Source organism: Belonocnema kinseyi, chromosome 5, assembly GCF_010883055.1.
Source record: "Belonocnema kinseyi isolate 2016_QV_RU_SX_M_011 chromosome 5, B_treatae_v1, whole genome shotgun sequence".
Lineage (NCBI taxonomy): Eukaryota > Metazoa > Arthropoda > Insecta > Hymenoptera > Cynipidae > Belonocnema > Belonocnema kinseyi.
This window is the reverse complement of record NC_046661.1, coordinates 131,219,244-131,238,827: the sequence shown is the minus strand read 5'-3', so window position 1 is coordinate 131,238,827 and position 19,584 is coordinate 131,219,244. Positions and strand designations below refer to the sequence as shown.

Here is a 19,584-nt window from a genome sequence, read left to right as displayed (position 1 = left end):
TAATTTTTAAACTAAAAAAGTTACAACTTTTTGTCTTAAGAAAAAAAGATGCGCAATCAAATTTTACATCCATATATATATTTTGAAAATTAAAATTCGAAATTTTTTTCTAAAGCCTCCAGGGGACTTCGTTTTCGCACGAAAAAATTTTATGTGCCCTTATTCCATCCGGACCCACAATTAAAGCTTACAAACTTCAATTTTCAAAGTTTAAAATTCAAGAGTAGATCGCCGGTAGATCACCGGTAGATCACCGGTAGATTACCAAAAAATGAACAGTACGCAGGATTGAGTCGAAAATTTCTACATTATATAGGGCTGCGCAGTGAAGTTGTACGACGATTATGGGCGCGCAATCGACTTTTGCGGTAAATGCGGATGCGCAGTACCCCAGTGGGTACAAAGTTTAGCGACGTCTTTACGACATCTTTACGACAACTTTGCAACTTCCTATGTCCATGTCGTCGAGGTGTCTTTACGATATCGTAAATAAGTCGTATGATCTGACGATGTCTTTACGATATCGCAAAGACACCGAAACGACATGGATATAGGATGTCGTAAAGCTGTCGTAACGATGTCGTAAAGACGTCGCCAAATTTTGTGCTCACTGGGAAACTTGCGCTAACATTTGATGGAGCAAAAGGGTATAAGCGCCAACGTTTGGCACAACAAAAGAGCATTAGCGCCAACATTTGGAAGAGGAAAAGGGCATACGCGCCAACATTCGGCAGAATAAAAGGGCATAAGCGACAATATTTGGCAGAATAAAAGGGCATAAGCAACAATATTTGGAAAATCAAGCGGGTATAAGCGCTAACATTTAGTGCAGCAAAGGAGCATAAGCGCCGAAGCTTTAAATTCCAAAAGATATAAGGATATAAAGGGTAAAAGGATATGATCACAATAATATTTGGAAATAATATTATAAACTGTCTGGAATCTCATTATTAGAGAATTTCACAGTTGCGGTAATTTTATCTTGCAGTGTTTTTTATTCATTCTACCCGGATACACTTATGGTGAAAAATTATTGTTCCAAATTATTAAAAAAATAAAGTCTCTTGCCAAGCGATTGGTATTCTTGTTTGGCCTTTGGCCTGCATACAATCTTTTATTTCCCCCACCGAACGTAAAATACGTTATAGCGTGGAAAATAAATATTTTTCACCCTAAAGTATGTTTCGATTTTATTTTTGAAAAGCTGCTGAATTAAGTAATGGAATCGTTACAATTTTATTATCTATTTCATTATTTCATTGATTTTAATTTCCTCCCCGCAAAAAATAATGAAACAAGTAGAAGATCAAAAAATAAAAAAGCTGCCTAAGCCCGGATTTGAACCTTCAATGCCACTATAAGATTAGTAATTATTTAATTTCAAAATTTGTATTAAAACAAGTTTTTAAAACTCAAACGTTTACGTTTCAAATGGTCATGAAGTTTTCCAAATTTTAGTTTAATCTTTTTCCCGTGGAAAATCCAATATTTGTTTAAAAATTTAATTACTAAGTTAAAAATAGTTTTTATGAATATAAAATACAGAAAGTCCTTCCCTTTACAGATTAAATTCTTTATTTTAAGTAATCATTTTCAATTGTAAAATACTAATTATATTCCTTATCCAGAATTAATCTGTTTTAGTTAAAAAATCTACTACTATCGTTGAAAACTTGATTATTTAGTAGAAAATTCAATTATTTTGTTAAGGTCGTCGTTTTGGCTCGGAAATTCAACGGTTTTATTGAACATTCATATTTTAGGATAAAAAATTTGTTCCCGTAGATTGAAAATTCTTGTTATGATAAAAAAGTCTTCTTTTTTCGTTTAAAGTTAATTATTTTTTAAAAAATAGCCCTCTTTTTTGGTCGGAAATTCGACTATTTTGTAAAAAATTTTAAGGCAAGTATTTGGTTGAAAATGAAAATTTTTCTTGAACTTTAATATTTTTGGATTAAAAATTTAACTTATTTGCACAAGTTTCATCTTTTTGGCTTTAAAATTGAACAATTTCATAGAATTTTGTTCTTTCTTGACTTTAACACACTCTGAACATACTCCGTTTTAATATCTCAAGAATAAAAATAAAACTAAAAAATTTTTTGTGAAATAAATCGTTACTTTGAAAAAATTGCAATCCAATTAAAAAATGGTCAATTCGATTCAACTAAATATTAAATCGGTATGATTTATTTGATAGTACGTTTAAAAAATATTTATAAATGCCTGAATTAGACTTAAAATAATTTATTCTTTTTTTCAAATAAACATTCCGAAAAATGATACATTCTTCATGGAAATATAAATATCACGCAAATACAATATTATAATGCAAATTTCAAATACAGTTAAAAATGAACGTACAAAAAAAGAGACATTAAAGTTAACTCAAGATCGATACCATCATTTCTTATCTTACTTGCTGAGGTCCAACTGCTTTATCATATCTTCTAAATTGATACTCTTACCTGAAAAATATAAAATAAATAACGACTGTTTTTTTAATGCACTAAACTCCCGATATAAGAAAGGTTTAGGGCATTTTCGGCATGTTTGGAGGCGTGACGAGGCCTGATGCAACTAAATCCTCTCTTTCCATCTCGCGGATCCTCTTATCAAGAAACTGCGGATGCCATCAGTTCTAGGAATATCATAAGCCGAGGGTTCTTATATCGGGAGTTTAGTGTATATTTAGCTTTCAAAGTCTTGATCGTTTCCTTACCGGCTTTCTTTTTGGTTTTCTTGCCGGCCATCTTCAATTTTTCGTCTTCAGATAATTCAGTCAAAGTGAATTTTTTACCCAGACAGGCTCCATTTTTCTGGCAGTATTCTAAAAATACAGACCAGCAAGGGTCGATTTGAAGGAACTTCGGATTTCCCACAACGATAAGCAAAGACTTGGCTCGAGTAATTGTGACGTTGAAACGCTATGAGGATTTTATAATTAGATTTTACTTTGAAGTCAGTTTCAAATAATGAAATTAAATGGACTCATTTGATCAAATATGAGGTGCCACATTCCTTTCCACTTTATTAACCAAGCTCAATATGTTCTACCAAATATTTTTGAGGTTACGTCGATACATACAGGGGTATTAGTCGAAGTTTGCCGGTTTTACTCATAGATGTCACTAAAGATATGTATCCTATTCTATGATTTGGCATCTATGTCATATTTTTCTATGGACAATAACCTTCAAAAATACACAATTCCATTCTGCCAAAATAGTAGCATCATAGTTTTTGACCTCAGTGAATATGTCGAGTTTCATTCCAAGTAAATCGCATTTGCGGCATTCGTTGCTTTTCTTATTTCATCAAAAGAAAAAAGCATTTAAAGCGCATCGATTGCTGGTAGAAACTTATGGTAAACATGGTCCAGCGATTAGAACATGTGAGACATGGGCAAAATGTGTAGAATCCGATGGTGTATACTTTGAATAAAATTTTTTTGAGATTCCCTTGAGGATTAAGTGTTTTCTTTATTGAAAAAACCGGCAAATTTCAACTAACACCCCTGATGAATAACCGTCGTTTGACAATCAGGAATACCTTTCTGGGTCCTGATTTGACGTCGGATTGAAGAAAAAGTATAATTAATTTATCAATAATTTTTTGTAGAAATCGTGCAATCATCATTTTTAAAATAAGGGGAAAGGTTGAAATAAGAAAAAAGGGGTAAGGCGGAAAAAGTAAGGCAGAACAAATATAATGAAAAACCCGCATCGAAAATATTAAAGATTCAATAAAGCACCATCTAACGTACACTTTTTAGAACCTGGTTCGAAAAAACATAACCTTTAAATAGCATACATAATTTATTATTTTATTAAGTTAATTAATAAATTTCAATTTATTTCACTTATGCAAGTTATATAAATCTATAAACTTAGTGAGTTTTGAAGAATTTATTCAATAGAAGTAAATTCCAGGCCATTTCCCGATTTTTTCCCGGTTCACAAACTTTTCTTACGGTTAATGAAATTTAAAAAACCGAACTCTATTCTAAACATTTTTCCATTTAAAGTAATAAACAACAAACAACAAATTAAAGCATTCAAAGTAAAACTCTTAAATTTCAAAGTTTCAAAATTAAAGTTCTTAAATTAAAAGTTAAATTAGTTTTATTTTGAAAAGTTCAAGCATCCTTGAGAAGCTTTAAAGTTTTATTTCAAAATCTCTAGAAGTTTAGAAGTGGTTTTAATTTTTAAAAATTAAAAATAATTTTAAAAATTTTATTTTAGAAGTTTTAAATATATTTTAAAATGAAATTAATTTTTCTTTACAACTTTTAGAAAATTCTAAAAAATTTAAAAAATCCCTAACATTTTAATTGATAAAAAGCAATAGAACACTCAGTATTTGTATAACAAATTAGAGTAATTTTAACAGATATTTGTAAGTTTTGAAAAGATTTAAATTAAAGTTAGAACTTGAAATGATTTCGAATAATTTAAACAAAATGTGTTTATCGACAAAATTTGGCTATTCGTATCGAAATTTTGGTTCAAATACCCTCTGCCGAATTAAAAAAAAGTCCATTTTTGCAGATTTAAAACAAAAAATGTAGCGCCTTTTCAAGTATTGTAAATTACTTCAAAAGAATAAAAACATTTTCTTAAGATTTTTAGGAAAATTAAAATATTTTTTTATTTTGAAAAATTATTGTAACAGAAAATTAAAAAAGATTTAAAGAGATTTAAAAAACTATTAACAAAGAACCTGGAAGATTTTAAGGATTTTTTTTAATTCGCGAAATTTTCAAAAAATTGCAGGAAAAAATCGATTAATTTAAAAATATATTTACAAGTTCTGAAAAAATATGTTAAGACACTTCGTTTAAATTACATGAAATAATTTCAAGTTTTGAATTAATTTTAAATCTTTTGAAAATTTCTAAATATTTCTTAAAATTACTCTAATTTTTTTGTACCAAAAATAAGTGTTCAATTGTTATTTATATGTCCATATTTAACAATTTCACTAACAAATTAAACATTTCTTAAATAAAACAATAAATATTGTTTTCTTTTAAATACTTCGTTTCAATTTACTCGTCTTAAATAAACAATGAAATATTGCTAAATATTAAATTTTTTTTTTTTAAATTAAAAAATATAAAATTAAATAGGTTAACAATTGAATAATTTATACTTAAACAATATTTTAAATTTGATGAAAATCTTTAATTATGACTATATTATTATAGAGTTATTTTTGATTAGAAAATAGTTTATAAAGTTTCAAACGCATGTTAACATTTTTAATGGCTAAAACAAATTAATAAAAATAATATATGTACTAATAAATTTATTTGTTGAATTGAATATAAAAAAGAATATAAGGGAAGGCCTACAATTTTGAATTAATAATATTTTATTGGTGAATCATTAAAATTTCTATTTAAAAATAAAATTATCGGATTAAATGATATATTAATATCAATTATTTTTAAGATTTTCGAATTAAGACAGTTACAGTCTGTAAATTCTCAAATTTTGAACGAATCTAGGATCGCTTTATTAAATCAATTATTATTTAGATTTTTATATTCAAAGTAAAGCTCCATTTGATAAAAATGTATTTATTTATATTTACAGTCAATAAAATAAAACTGTTCATTAAAAATTTTAAACTTCAAATACTTTTAATTTTTAATTGTTTAAATCTTTAAGACTGTACTTTAATTATTCAAAAAACTGTTGAACTCGAACTTGGGTCGATTTTTCTTCTGAAAATTCGTAAAATTCCCCGTCAAGAAATAAATTCACTGTCATTTCCCGGTTTTTCCCGGTCCAGGAAATTCCCGGTCATTTCCCGGTTTTCCCTGTTTTCCGGTCCAGCAGCCACCCTAAATGCATTTTCAAGAGATTTAAACTATAATTCATTTTTATAAAATTTTGGGAATATTTTTAAAAAATTTTAAAGATTTTGAAATCTTTAAAATCTTTTTGAAATCAGTGAAACCTTTTGAAATCTTTGTGATTTCGTCAGAAAGTTCTGAAACATTACAAACCTAAGTGAAACCTTGAAATTTCTGTGAAATCTTTGAGAAATATTTTGGAAATCTTTCAAATCTTTATATTAACTTTCCAAAATATTTGAAAATCTTAGTGAAATCTTTGAAATAATTGTGTTAAAACCTTTTGAAATCGCTTAAAGTTTGTGAAATGTTAGAAATTCTTTGAAATATTTGTGAAATCTGCCCGAATTTTTTTGTATTCGTTTGAAATCACTGGAAAACTTGAAATATTTGTGAAATCTTCCTGAAATTTGATATAACTGTATAAAATCACTCGAACATTTTAAATCTTTGTTAAATCTTTTAGAGATCTTCTAAAAAAATGTTGATATAATGTAAATTATTTGAAATGTCTTGACATTATTGAAATTCATGAAATCTTTTAAAATCCTAATAAATTCTTTTAAAAATTTGTGAAATCTTTTGTAATCGATTGAAATCACTTCAATATTTAACATTTTTGTTGAAAACCTTTGTGAAATATTTTAAATTTTTCCTACAAAGGTATGAACTAGTTTAAAATCTTTAAAATGTTCTGTATTTTGGTCTATTTTACGCTTTTTGAAATCATTTAAATTCTTAAATTCTTTTGAAATCCTTATGGATTCTTTGAAATATTTGTGAAATCATTCTGAAATCTTTTTTGTTTATTTGAAATCATTGAAATCTTGGAAAGCTGTTAAAATATTCTAAAAATATTGAAATAAATTAAAATCTTTGAAACTTTACAATACTTTTGACTTATCTATAAAATTAAAACAGGGTGGCCATTATTTTTCAAATTTCGGTCTCCCGACTTTCTCCCGGTTCTCTCGGTAAATGTTCGTGATTTCTCCCAATTTATAAATAAATTAAATCTCTTACGAAACAAATTTTTTTCACAATATGATCAATTTCGGAAATTTATAAGCATCAGCAAACCCTTTTGCAAGAAATCAATTAACTTCGAGTCATAAAAGCAGGATAAGGAACTTTTTTGTCTCATAAAGAAAAATGCAACGAAGCCTTTTATTACGCACTAGAAGTAATTTCACGCGCGTTCACGTATCTGGATTTTTATTTCCTAAAATGAAAATAATGCAAATTTAAAAATAAATTTAAAACCAATTTTTTAAAATTACATTCAAAAAAACTTAAGAATAATTAATAATTTCGAATTGAAGGCTTCTAAAATGAATAAATTATTATTAGAAAATAGGGCATTTAAAAAACCGTAAAAATTAAATATTTTGAGATTAGATCATTGAAAATTCAGAGGAATTGGAATTGTACGATTCATAATTAAAAGCGTCATAGTTAAATAATTTAAAATCGAAAACTTATGGATTTGAACAATTCTAAAATCAAAGCGATCAAGATTTGAAATTAATATTGAAAACTAAATTGAATCTTTCAAATGCAAACCTTATGCAATTTTAGAATTTTAAATTGTCACTAGATAACGAAATTATAATTTGATATTTGAACTAATTAGATAAATTTTTATAAAGTAAAAAAAATGAATTGAATTATACTAAATAAACTTTTAAACTAAATATTAATTTCAAATGGGAAACATTAAACATGAAAAAAATTCCACTCCAGAACCTTCAAACTGAAACGAATGCGAACTTTATTTTAAACTGAAAAATTTACAGTTACCAAAAATTGCAATATTCAAAGCTTTTATAATCAAACCCTTTAAAATTAGAATTATTTTATGTAAATTCAAATCACTTAAAAACAAATAATTTCTAAATTTCTAATTAAACTTTTCCAAACTTAACCAATCTAATTTTAGTTATAAAACTAATACCTATTAAAAGCAAAAATTTTTTATGCAGAATTCAACAAGTAAATGCACAATCCTAAAATTATTTCAACCATTTAAAATTACCGAAATTATGCGTTTATTCCTGTATCAATTTTTGTTACATAGTTTAATTTTTGTCTTTTTGTTATTGTAAACCCAATTTTTAAATTATTAATATCAAATCTTCCTTTAGAACTATTATTGACTCTTGAAATTTTCCAATTTGAAATGATTTATTAGTTTAAGCCTTAACCAAAAAATGGGAAAATTTAAAGATATTACTTTAAAAATTTAAATAAATGATAAAGAACAAGAATGCTGCAATGTGATTCCATTTTTTGAAATTGTACAATTTTAAGCGTTGCAATTTGAAATTGGTTTATATTTACATCTAAAGTTATCTAATTCAAAAACTGATTTAAGAAAAATTTTAGTTTCAAGGTCTCAGATTAAACTGTTTTAGTATTTAAGTGACATTAAGTGACATTCAAAACAGGAAACATTGTGAACCTTTAAATTTTAATTATTCTAATAAATTTGAAAACGATATGCTTTCTAATTGGGCACTTAAAAAAATTACAAGACGTATTAATTATTAAATACGGGAAATCTCCCGGTTTAATTTTTTTCTCCCGACTTTATCTCGGTTATCTCCCAGTGCAAGTTTCTCCCGATTTTCTCCCGGTGCTCCCGATGCTCCCAGGTTGTTGGCCACCCAGTGAAATCATTAAAATATTTGATATCTTTTTATATCTTTTTAAATCTCCCAAAATATTTTTAAATAATTGCAAATTTTCAAAACGTTCTGAAATCATAAAAATTTGATTTACTATACCCTTGTGGAAATCTTTAAAATACTTGAAATCTTCTAAAAGTTTTAAAATCTGTGTGAAATTTTTGAAATCTTTAAAGCCTTAATAAAATCTTTCGAAAATCTTCTAAATGAATTTCAAACCTTTTAAGATCTTTAAAATGTGTTAAAAGCTTTCAAAACTGATGTATTGTATCCTTTTTGAAATCTTTAAATATAAAATCACTATGAAATTTTCATAAAATATTTGAAATATTAGTCAAATATCCTGTATTCATTTGACATCATTAACGTATTAAAAATCTTTTTAAATCTTTTAAAATGTTGGTAAAATCTTTGGAATCGTTGTGAAATGTTTTGAAATTTTTTGAAATCTTTGAAATATTTGTGAAATCTTTAGTGGAATCCTTTTTATAAAAGCTTTAAAATATTTTTAAATCGAGAACCTAACGCTGGCAGTTCTATTCCCGAAAAATCTAGAGACTTTTAGAGGAAAACAAAAAGTTTATCAGGCGGGAGGTGATCAATTGGTCTTCGACCATGCTTGGTGCTCACTCATCTGCTGAAGGGGGAGTTAGATAGTGGGGGTAAGACAGGCAGGTAGACGGCGATCAAATGCGCATCGTCCAAATCTACGGCCACTCAGCCGCGCGAGGAGAAGTTGGGCGGTGGGGGTAGGACTGACAGGTAGACGGCGATCAAATGAGTGAAGCCTATTAGTAATAATTACCTTCTCGTGGGATAGAAACCCAATATGGAATTTTCCTTCATGCTGAAATAAAGCCGACCTCACTGTGGAAACAATTATTATGCTTTTTTCTTGTCCTTGCAAAATCTCGACTGTTCCCACAGTGATGTGGTGCCAACCTTTTCTCCCGAGTCCTTTTTCAATAATCTCTCCCTGTGATCTGAATGGAGAGATGATTCCGATGTCGGTTTCCTTGATTTTATGTTCGCCCATTTTTTTGCCCAACAATTGACTCACATAATTAATTACAATTTCTGCCTCGGATTGATTATATACACTAAAATCATATTTTTATTATCAGGATGCTTTCTCTGCAATCTTTAAACAAATTTCACAGTTCTACCCTTATTTTGCTCGGTTTCCCTATGTTAAAGAATTCTTATTTTTGAGTCTGTTTCTTAAAAACTTTCCTTTTTTCTTGTTTTTCACTCATAGGCGAACTGAATTAATGGATGAAAATAAGTAAATTTAACTTTTTGGTTAAAAGTTAATTATATTAAATAAAATTCAAGTGTACTATTATATCTTTTTTTTCATAATTCAAATCCTTTCCATCAAATTCATCTCTTTTAGAAAAATTCTACTACTTATTTGGAAATTCAACAATTTTGCTAAGAAGTCGCATCTTTCTTGGTGGAAAATTCAACTATTTGAATTTTGACGTTTGTGAGTTGAAACGTTACTATTTGTTGAAAAATTCAACTATTTTGTTAAAAATTCAATTATTTCGTTGAAAATTTAAATATTTTGATAAAAGTTCATCTTTTTTGGTAGAAAATTAAGCTGTTTTGATGAAGATTCGTATTTTCGGATACAAAATTGGTCCTTTTTGTTAACAATTCAATCTTTCAAGTTAATTTTTAAAAATTTAAAAGTCTAAGATTATATTTTTAATTTTGAAATCATATCTCTTGTGTTTAAATTTTTGTGTTGAAAATTTGATTCTTTTGTTGAAGAGCCATCTGTTTTTGCCAGAAAATGTTACTGTTTTTATGAATATTCACCTTTTGGATGAAAAAGTTGCCCTTTTAGATTGAAAATTTATCTTTTTTTGGAAAAGTCATTTTCTTTGCAAGAATATTTATTTTTCTTAATTATTAAATCTACTACTATAATTTTTGTTGAGAATTTATCTCTTTTGTTTAATAATTCAACTATTTGGTTAAAAATTGAACCAAACATCTTCCTCTAAATTCGTCTCTTTTACTTGAAAGTTAAACTATTTGGTTGTAAATGCACATTTTTGGTCCGAAATGATATTGTTGTTGGCCATACATTTATTTTAGCAGAAAATTATTTTTTTTTTAATCAAAAGTCTAACTGTTTTGTTATTTATTTGTCTTTTTGAACCGAAAATTCTGCATTTTAAATAGAAAATTCATCTTTTTTAGTAGAAAAGTTCTTAGTGGAAAATACAACTCTGTCATCTAAAAAAGGTGTCTTGAAAGAATCAACTGTTGCTTCAACCTAAAGAGATTAATTTTCAAGAAAAAATGTGATAATTGATATTTTAAACAAATCAAGAAACTTTATTACAAATTAAAAACAGTTTAATTCCACCGAAATAGTTGAAGTTTCAAATAAAAAAAGATTTATCTTCAACCAAGTAATTGCATTTTCAAAAAAAAAAAAAAGATTTTCTACCAAAAAGACGACTTTTTATCAAAAAACACATAAATTTTCAACCAAACAGTTGATATTTTAACTGAAAAGGATACAGTTTCAACTCAAAATGGAACAGTTAAATTTACCGCTAAGAAAATAAATTTTTAACCAAAAATTATAAAATTTCGACGAGACCGTTACAATTTTTAATAAAAAAGATGACATTAACATTGAAAGAGGTACACTTTAAACCAAAAGGAGGAAACTTTCAAAAAATAATTGCATTTTTAAAAAGAAAATTTGTTATTTAAAAAAGAAAAAAAAAGAAAAGAAAATTATTAGATTTTCAAACTGAAAACGTGAATTTTCTGCACAACAGTTGTATTTTTAGACCCAAAAATATAAATGTTCAACGAAGAAAGTTTATTTTCAACCAAAGTTATGAATCTTTAACCAAATTAATGAACTGTTAAGAAAGTAATTCAACTTTCAACTTGAAAAAAAAATGAATTTTTAACTGAAAATATATTAGCTACTATTTCAACAAAAATTTAATTTAAAATTTAAAAAAAGTTCAATTTAGCGAAAACAAGAGAAATTTTTAACAAAATACCTAAATCCTCAACTAAAAAGGATTATTTTTAACCAAACAGTTATATTTTTAACTAAGAAGAATAATTCACAATAAAAATGGACGAGTTTTGATCAAAATAGTTGAATTTTCAACTAAAAATGAAATTTTCATTAAGAAATGAATGATTTTTTAACTGAAAAATATTAAATTTCAAAGAGAAAATTGTATTTTTAAATAAAAAACATGCTACAAAAAGAGATATATTTTAAAACCAAAAGCCAAATGTTCAACAAACTCATTGTATTTTCAACCAAATAGTGAAATTTCCAGTTGAAAAAATTAATTTTTAAGAACAAAAAAAACAAACTAATTTTTAACAATTTACTTGAATGCTATATTTTTTATTCTAAATTCTTCTCTTTGAGTGGAAAATTTAAATATTTAGTCGAGTATTAAAGTTATTTCTTAAAAAACAATCCTTCTTTAAAAACTAATTTTTTTTAATGAATGTTAATTCTTTTTCATTGAAACTTGTAATATTATTTTCTTTTGGTTTAAAAATCCTTTGCTTAAAGGTTCACCTATTTGGTTCTAAACAAAAAATTTTTTCCTGGAGTTTCATATTTTTTATTTAAAAATTCAACTATTCTTTTGAAAAAATTCTTATTTGAAAGACTTCATTTTTATAATTTTGTGGGAAAACACCCTATTTCCCTGTTTGAAAATTCAATTATTTCGACGAAAATTTGTGCATTTTGTTAAACAAAAAATCGTCTTAATTGGTAGAAAATGAATGTTTTTAACTATAATTTCAACTGTATAATTTTTGTTTGTAAAATTATCTTATTTATTACATAAAAATTCGAGGTTTTTAGTAGAAATTAAATTTCTTTATGGAAAATTCATATTTTTGGTTTAAAATTTAACTATATATTTCAATTGATGACTCATAATTTTTGTTAAAAATTAAACAATTTTTTCTAGAACTAAGCTTTTTTTGTTGTAATAGAGTATGGTTTTTTAAGGAAAATGTAACTATTCTAATATAGTCCATCATTTTAGTTAAAAATTCATTTCTTGGAGGAATATATATTTCTTTAACTAATAATTTAATTATTCAATTTTTCTTTGAAAATTCATCTTTTTCAGTTGAAATTCTTCTTCATCTTCAACTTCAGTTGAAGATTCATAATTTTATTTAATAATTCATCAGTAAGATCCCTAAATAATTTTAAAAAAATAAAAAGCAACTATATTGGTTCAAAGTTCAACTGATTTTATTTAAACTTTAATCTTTGTTCTTCAAATATTTAAACATACGAATGAAAGTCATCTTTGCAGGTTAAAAATCAAACTGATTGCTTAAGAATTCGATTTTTTAAATATTTTTCTCTTTTCATTGAAATTTCATTTAGTTGACTCTAAATGTAACTGTTTAGTTAAAAATGTACTTTTTTGTTGAAAATTCATCTTTTCGGATTCAAGAATCCAATAATTTTCTAAAATTAGTATTTTTCGGTTAAAAATTCAACTAATTTGTTAAAAATAATTTTATTTGAGAGAAGTTGTTCCCCTATTTTCGTGGAAAAACACCATATTTCCCATATTTTAGGAGAATATGTGACTGTGAATTCTGTTTAAGATAAGAAAAATATAAATTTTCTAACCTGGGAGAACTCTTATCTCTTTTCTCGATTCCACGAATCGCGTGAAATATGATTGGAAAATGTTTCTTCGGCAAGTTTGACCAATTTTCTGCTCTGAAGATTTCTTTTCCTCCACAGGATTCTAGCTCATTTTCATAAAACAATTCGTTGGGAACATGAAGAATTGTTTCGTGACTTCGATAATTCTTAACCAATTTTGTTAAGAAGTTCGGATTATATTTATTGTCTTCGCCTTTTTGATAAAGTTCTACTCGGTTCATTAATCGTTCCAACATCGATTCCCCTAAATAAAGATTTTAAAAAATTATTCAAATAATAAAATGATTCTTTAATATTCCTGAAAAAATCTGCTCATTTTACGGGTACTTAAATTTTTAAACTCAAATCTACCAAATGACATAATTTATAATTAAACAATATTTCGAATTGATACAATATCCTTAACATTCAAAGCATTCAAAATTATACGATTCCTAAACAAGCAAAAATCAAAACTGTAGAACATCCCGAAGTAGAAGCCCCTAGAATTGAAAATTTCTTTATTTGAAGACTTTACATCGACAAAAAATCAACATTTTAAACCCGATGGTTTTTTCAAAATTAAAATTTGAATCATTTTTGTTTTGAGAAATCCAAACGGAAAATGAATCTAATGTAAAGAGTTTCAAAACAATTTCATTATAATTTGGAATAATATATATTATTTAAAGTAATTTTTTTAAAATAAAAATGTAACTACTATATTTTTCCTTAAAAATTCGTTCCTTTTGGCAACTAGGACTACATTTTCCGTTCAGAATTAATCTTTTTTAGAATTAAAATTCAATTACTTGAATAGAAGTTCAACTCTTTTTTTAATCAATGTTTTTGGTAAAATGTTTATAATTTTAATGTAAAATTTATATCTTTAGCAAAAAATAAGCTATTTTGTTGGAAATGTTATTTTTTGTTTCCAACTGAAAATATTTCTATTCAGGTTGAATAATCGGTCATTTGAGTTAAAAATGCATGCTTTTGGTGAAACATTTTTTTTTTTAGTTAAAATTTCATCTTTTTTATTAAAAATTGATTTTCCTGCTAGAAAATTCAATTCTTTCAGTGAAACATCCATACTTTTAGCTGAAAATTTATTACTTTCTTTGAAAATCTTAATACTGTTTTAAAATTGGGGTACTATTTTGGTTGCATGAAATTAATCTTCTTGGCTGAAAATTGAACGATTAAACGAACTTCCCAGTGGGCACAAAATTTGGCGACGTCTGAACGACATCGTTACGACATCGTTACGACAACTTTACGACATCCTATGTCCATGCCGTTTCGGTGTCTTTGCGATATCGTAAAGATACCTTAAAGACATGGACATAGGACGTCGTAAAGTTGTCGTAACGATGTCGTAAAGACGTCGCCAAACTTTGTGCCCAATGGGTTACCTGTAAGTGAAGTTCAGTCGCAATTATATGAAGAAGCCATTTTCGTAGAGATTACAGAATGTAGTATTCCCTTCATCTCGCTAGATGTCGCGACGTTCAGAGTGGGGGGAAGAAAATTTTCGCCCACAAGCTACTACTTTGCGCGTTCCAAGCCAACCTTATATATTTAGAGTATTTAAAACTCTAAGTTCTTATTAGGGTTTAGGGATTTAGAGAAAAACCCCAAAAAATTTCTAGAATTTTTTGGTGGGATGGGACTGTAATCTCTTCGAAAGAGGCTGCTTCCTATAATTGCGATCGAACTTCACTTACAGGTAAGTTCGTTTATTCGTTCAATTATATTTCAGTCGCCTCTTTCTCGAGATTACAGAATGTAGATGTTTACAAAGAGAGCAATTTTAAATAGAGCTTTCATTTATTAAACACTCCCTTTTTTGCGAAAATAGGTCTTATAATTCTAAAACGGCAGAGGCAAAGTTATCTTTGTTTACAAGCATAGGTCAAATATAAAATCTGGCAAATGTTTGCGAACTTTCAGACCATCCTGCTGTACATCTTATTCTGTTTAAATCGACTCCTTTAGCTAAGGCAGCCGATGTAGACGCATGTTTTGTTGAATGCGAGGAAAAACAGATACATCGATACCGCTTATTTCTACTAACTTTTTAATCCATTTACTGATGGTATGGGAAGTGACAGCCGCATGTGGCTTTTTAATCGCTAGAATTAGTTTATCTTCATTTCCCCTTAATTGTCTAGTAACATTTATACAAGGTTGGCCATATTCGACGAAAAGATTTGGCAACACTGTAACTTTTGACAGAGATGACAGATCGAGTAATGACGTAGAGCGTTTGAAGCATTAGTCTAAGGAGATTTTTGCCATGGAGCAGTACACTCCACGCGAACGCTCTCAGATTGTTGAAATTTACATTCAACAAAACAAGTCAATTGTGAAAAGTCAACGTGCATGGAGAAAAATAAATAAAGCGAAAACTGCGCTTTTTGCGACTACATTGTATCGTTTGTATGAAAGATTTTCATCAGGTGAGGCACTTACGAACCCCAAGCGTCCAAATAAAAAGCGACCAAGGCGATCGGATGAAAATATTGCACTCGTACGGGCCAGTGTTCAGAGGTCTCCAACAACATCTCAAATACGTCGATCTGAGCAGTTGGACATAAAACGAACCACTTTACGTCGCATATTGCGTTATGATTTGCATTTGTTCCCATACAAAATTCAACTGACACAAAACCTGTTACCTGCCGATAAGCCACGTCGATTGGAATGGGCCCAAAGTGTCATCGAAATGGCTGATAGTGACGATTATTTTTGGCAAAAAATCATCATGAGCGATGAAGCTCATTTCATGTTAACCGGAGCCGTAAAAAAACAAAATTATCGGTTCTATGGTACTGAAAATCCTCAAATTATTCACAAGGTACCTCTTTATGACCAAAAAGTGACTGTTTGGTGCGGCATTTGTGCTGGTATGGTCATTGAGCCGCTCGTTTTCGAAGATGAAGCTGGCAAAGCGGTTACCGTCAATCAGGAGCGTTATCGCGATATCGTAAACGATTTTTTGATGCCAATTCTTCGTGGCAAGGGTATGGAGAATTTCTGGTTTCAACAAGATGGCGCTCCACCACACACAGCTCGATCTACTATAGATTTTTTGAAACGATTGTTCGCTGGACATCTGATGTCGAAAAATGGTGATTTTGATTGGCCACCGCGTTCACCAGATTTAACGGCTCCAGACTTCTTTTTGTGAAGCTACTTGAAATCGAAGGTTTATGTCAACAAGCCAAGTCCCTAGACGCACTTAAGGCCAACATCTGACAGGAAATAGCCATCATATCAATCGAACATTGGCCGAAACGATGGAAAATGCTGCATCACGGGAACTTTTCGCTGTACAGGCTCGTGGTGGTCATTTAGGAGATATCGTTTTCAAAAAATGATGTTCACAAATCTCCTTGAAACCAAATAAACGATTTTTAAAATAAACAGAAAATATGTGTTTTTTTCCTACGATTTAAAAAAATATATATTTCGTCGAATATGGCCAACCCTATATATTCTCTTAGTGTAGATGATACGCATACAATAGAATTTTGATTGAACTTTGGTAAAGTTAACAAAGGCTGACACCTACCAGGACCCGACGTTTTTATAAGATCTGAGATTTTTATATCTACAACTTGTGGAGTTGAGCGGATATTACTTAATTTAATATTAGCTAAAGTCTGTGCCCGCTGTCCTGTACTTAACGCTGGTAGTACTACTACTGTGTAAGTTAAATCTTTCAAGCTTAAACTTTGTAAAGGGTACGGCTTCTTTAAATAATCTAGGACTTTTGATACACCCCATATGTGAGAATACTTCGGCTTAGCCGTTCTCAATCTAAACGCACCTTTTATGAATCTACTGATTATTGCATCATCACCTATCTTATCTTGAGAAATGAGGGATATTGCTGAACGGAAAGTATTTAGAGAGCTGTAAGAAGCGCCTTTTTTAAATCCTGCTGTCAAAAACCTAATTAGAGTATTTCTCTTTGGCGCGTAAAAATCGAATTTATTTTTCTCACAAAACAACCACTATTGTCGCAAGGCCGATTCTAATTGCTTAGCTGTCGTCGGAGCAAGAGATGCCAATAGTATATCTAACGCATCAGTAGGAACATTTTTTCTTAAGAAGGTTTTGCTGATACTGCGCCTGCCATTAAAAACAGGTGGCTTGCTTGTGGGTGAACTTTCCTCTTACATGAGAATAATAATAAATTAACATCTGGATTGAAAATAAGGCGATTTCCTACCAGGATTTGTATAAATAAATGGTACTATGGTTGCCCTGGCCAACGAGGTACTACAACAATACCTGATGCATTATCCGGTTTGATTGTGACAAGAGTTTTTAAAATTAAGTTAAAAGGTGGAAATGCATAAAATCTTAGATTTGTCCATTCTACCGTTAATGAAACAATTTGTAGGGCTTCTGGATCGGGTTTCCAGGAGAAAAAATTTTTACACTTTGAGTTATTCCAACAAGCAAATAAATCCACACTTCGACAACGAAATCTTTTAACAATAATTGAAATGCTTTATTATTCAGCTCCCATTCCGCTTCATTATTTTTCATTCTAGATAATCTGTCCACTTGTTTATTACCAATTTATGCCATATAAGATGCAAACAAGAAAATTCTTCTGTTTTCTGCCCACTGCCAGATGTCTTTAGCCAGTTTATTATAGGAAGGATAGCGCCTACCGCCCATCTTATTAATATAAAATATGGCTGTTGTGTTGTCAATCCTCAGCAGGACTTGGCAGTTTCTTAATTGATCTGCTTACCTTTCTAATTCAAATTTTACTGCTAACAGCTCTCTGTAATTTATGTGAAACTTCTTTTGCTCATCAACCCAAAATCCATAAACCTGATCTAAACTATTCGTAGCACCCCAACCTGTGCCAGAAGCATCTGTATAAATTTCCATTCTGAAATCACCTGTTTTAATAGAGTTTATCGTAACGGGTAATGCATTTATCCACCAATTTAAATCAGAAATAATAGACTTTAGAATCAACATCTTTCTGTCGTAATCAAAGTTATTTGATGTTAATGCTAAACATTATTCTCTTTCTAAGGAACTTGTATATAACATTCCATACTATACTGCTGGACAAGTTACAGTTAATTTGCCTATGATATGTGCAAAATCCTTGACTAAACAAGAAGACTGCGAGAGAAATGACCTTATTTCTATTTCTAAATTTCTTTTCTTATCTGGTAGTTCAATACAATATTGTATTCAATTGCTAATAAGACCGAGAAATTTGCATCTTGAAGATGGTGTAAGATTACTTGTCCTTTTGTTTACTAAAAGCCCCAAAAAATGTAATAAGGCAACTGTATCTTTTGTATTTTGTTTGCAAGATTTAAAATCCTTCGCCACGTATAACATATCATCCAGGTATATTACTGACATCAGTCCTTTCGCTCTTAAATTATTTACAACAGGCTTCATCAGTTTCGTGAAAATAAACGGGCTTATATTCAAACCGAATGGTAAGCAAGTAAGTTGAAAAAGTGTCCCAAAGAATTCAATCCTTAACAACTTTCTACTGTCTTCATGAATGGGAATCATGTAATAAGCATCTACTAACTCGTTCAAATTTTTTAGCTTTAAAATGAAGCGAAAGGATCCATCTGGTTTACGTACAAGAAAATAGATCGATAAAAATTGATCCTTATCTGGTCTGCAAAGTTCTATGGCACCCTTTGCTAATAGTGATTTTATTGCTTGTTGACAGTTATTTACTTCTTTGACTGAATCAAATTTAACTAACGGTATTTTTACCTGTTCTACTTTCACATCAAATTTTACCCTAAGACCCTTAATACAATTTAAAATATAGTTATCTGAGGTAATCATTAACCAATTTTCTAAATAGTATTTCAATCCTCCTGCAAACTTACTTACACTTATTTGAATTTCCCCTGCATCCTCCGTTTGTACCCCTATAACTGTGCTTTTTGGTTGAATGGCTGATTTTGTGGCCTGTTTTTAAAGTACAGTCGCGGTCTTGTTTGAGTCGAAGGGTGGCCTTGCAAGTAGCCTGATGAATTGGGAAACGACCTTTTTCCCAGCAGGCTGCTTGAGTTTAAACCCTGTCTTTGAGATGATGGCATATGGAATTTTTTCCCAGGATTTTGCCCTTAAAGAAACAGCTACTTTATCCATACTTCTTGCTTCTTTAATTTTTTCTGCTAGGTTTTTACCAAATAAAAATTCCTCTGACTTTTTGTCTTCAAGCACAGTTCTTGTTTCTTTATCAACCCCGGCTAAAATAAAGGCAATCCTAGACTTAGTCTGACTGAGCATCATGTCTGCGATGAATTTTCCTGCATCATGTAGGCGTTCTA

At 29.1% G+C, this 19,584-nt stretch overlaps 1 protein-coding gene across 1 annotated transcript in view; it reads right to left on the bottom strand.

Moving 5' to 3' along the window:
* Positions 1-15,961, bottom strand: part of LOC117173892 (putative helicase MOV-10) — a 31,359-nt gene extending 15,398 nt beyond the window's left edge. Inside the window, exons 1-4 of the mRNA XM_033362538.1 lie at positions 15,919-15,961; positions 13,220-13,502; positions 9,356-9,650; positions 2,723-2,927 (exon numbers count right to left, since the gene is read on the bottom strand). Coding sequence (XP_033218429.1) covers positions 2,723-2,927; positions 9,356-9,650; positions 13,220-13,502; positions 15,919-15,961 — 826 coding nt within the window. The remainder of the gene's footprint in view (positions 1-2,722; positions 2,928-9,355; positions 9,651-13,219; positions 13,503-15,918) is intronic.
* Positions 15,962-19,584: the final 3,623 nt, after the last annotated feature.